This window comes from Chlorella variabilis, assembly GCF_000147415.1.
Source record: "Chlorella variabilis unplaced genomic scaffold CHLNCscaffold_22, whole genome shotgun sequence".
Lineage (NCBI taxonomy): Eukaryota > Viridiplantae > Chlorophyta > Trebouxiophyceae > Chlorellales > Chlorellaceae > Chlorella > Chlorella variabilis.
The window spans coordinates 206,382-208,387 of NW_005435066.1; the positions used below are offsets into that span (position 1 = coordinate 206,382).

A 2,006-nucleotide genomic window follows, 5' to 3' on the forward strand; every position below is an offset into this window, starting at 1 on the left:
GGAGGCAGTCAGGTGAGAGGTGGTGTGCGTACTGGTTCCAGCTGGTGGCCAGAGGGCCCTGCCCAGCGCTGCTGCCACCTGGCACGCCCCCACGCACCCCCTGCCAGGCGCCCGCGCAGCCAGCCTGCCCGCCGGCCACACCCCAGCCAGCCAGCTATCACCAGCAGCCCCACCAGCAACCCGCCACCCCCACCGGCGACCCCCACCAGCCAGCCCCGCCAGCCAGCCGCCTCGCTCTTGCCCTCTTCGCTCTCTGCCGTCCCCCCACCCCACCCCACCTGTCCAGGTCTGGCTCCGTCAGCGTCTCGCGCAGCAGCACACCATCAGTCATGTACTTGATGAGCGTGTCTGAGGAGGTGCAGTCCTCAAAGCGGATGGCATACCCCACGTCCTTGCCCAGCTCCACGCCCATCTCCTCGCTGCAGTACGGGGCGGTACACGGCAGCGACAGCGGGATGAGGAGCCGAGCTTAACGCTGATGTGCAGATACGACGAGCGACAGGCGAGCAGCAGGGCGACGCAGCGGGCGGACGGGCGGTGGGGCGAGGATGGGATCCCGGGCTGCTGGCCAGCGGCGGCATGCATGCATTTGGACAGCACAGCAGCAGACAGCCTAACCGCCAGCGCCACCAAACACACACACACACATACACCACACCTGACACGCTTGGCGACCGACATGGCGGCCACGCGGCGCGGCTGCGTGCAGCCCACCAGGCCGTACGTGGTGTAGCCGTCCTCGTGAAGGTACTGTACGCAGTACATGGCAGTATCAGGCGGTACCAGTTGACACTGCATGTAGCACCGCGCTCTGGACTGCTGCACACGGTTACACACGCCCCCGGCTGCAGTGCCCCGCCCACTTGTGGCTGGATGCCAGCCTTCCCGCACCACACCCCACCACACCCACCTGGGTCATCTGCGTGGTCTTGCCTGACCCCGTCTCTCCCACCACCACCACCACCTGCACCAGCGCAGCATCGGGCAACCCCCACTTCGGAGAACGCACGCCTGGGCGCAGCCCGCCACAGCACCCTCCCCGCCCTCTGCCATCGCACGCATGCACGCACACACTCTGAGCGACAAGCCGCCGGTGCTGCCTGTGCGGTACACACCACCGTCTGTGCTCCTCGTTCTGCTCCCAGCCCCCTCCCCCGAGGGAGGTCCAGGACGCTGTCACCACCTGCCCCCAGCACACACACATGCACAACCCCCTCCCGCGCCCCCTGCCCACACACCCTGCACAGCCCCCTCCCCCTGCCCCCTGCCCACACACACACCTGGTTCTCGCGGATGACCTGCAGCATCTCCTCCCGCACGCCGTACACGGGCAGGAAGCGGCGCTGCTCCGCCAGCGTCTTGTTCTTGGCAAAGTCGCTCACCGCCTCGCTCTTCTTCAGGTGGTCCTTGAACTGTGGGAAGGGGGAGGCAGGGGGGCAGCAGGGGGCAGGCGTGCGTGTGTGCGTGTGTGTGTGCGACGGGAAGTGTGTGTGTGTGTGTGTGTGTGTGTGTGTGTGTGTGTGTGTGTGCGTGTGCGCGTGTGTGCGTCGCAGCAACAGGAGGGCGCCCTCCTGGGTTGGGTGAGGGCGAGGTGCGCAGGGCGCCAGCGGGGCAGGCGGCAGCCCTCTGGAGCGCCACACCTTGGACGCCTTGCGGTAGTCGCCGTCGTCGTCAGACCCGCCCTCCTCCCGCTCCGCCTCCGCAGCCTTGGCGCCCTCCTCCTTCTCAGCCTCCGTCAGGCCTGCGGGCAGGCGGGCAGGGCAGGGCAGGGCAGGGCAGGGCAGGGCAGGGTGCTTGCTCCGCCGCCTGCTCTGCTGCTGCCGCCGCTGCCGCGGCGGAGCTGGCATGCTGTTCCCCTCCCCTCCTCCCTCCTACATCGGTCCACCCTCCTCCTCCTCCCCCATTTTTGATATGTGTTTCCCTCCTCCACTTCGCACTCCTTTCCAGCCCCCTCCCTCACTCTTCCCTCCTCCCCACTCTTCCCTCCTCCCCACCCCTTTCCTTAA

General features: G+C 67.9%; 1 protein-coding gene across 1 annotated transcript; it reads right to left on the bottom strand.

The window, feature by feature from the left end:
- Positions 1-265: 265 nt before the first annotated feature.
- CHLNCDRAFT_13249 (hypothetical protein) lies at positions 266-1,394 on the bottom strand (the record flags this gene model as incomplete). Its single annotated transcript, XM_005844509.1, has 4 exons — positions 266-419; positions 659-750; positions 911-964; positions 1,281-1,394. Coding segments are annotated over 4 exons (414 nt in total), but the record flags the coding sequence as incomplete, so codon positions are not given.
- Between the last annotated feature and the right edge of the window lie 612 nt (positions 1,395-2,006).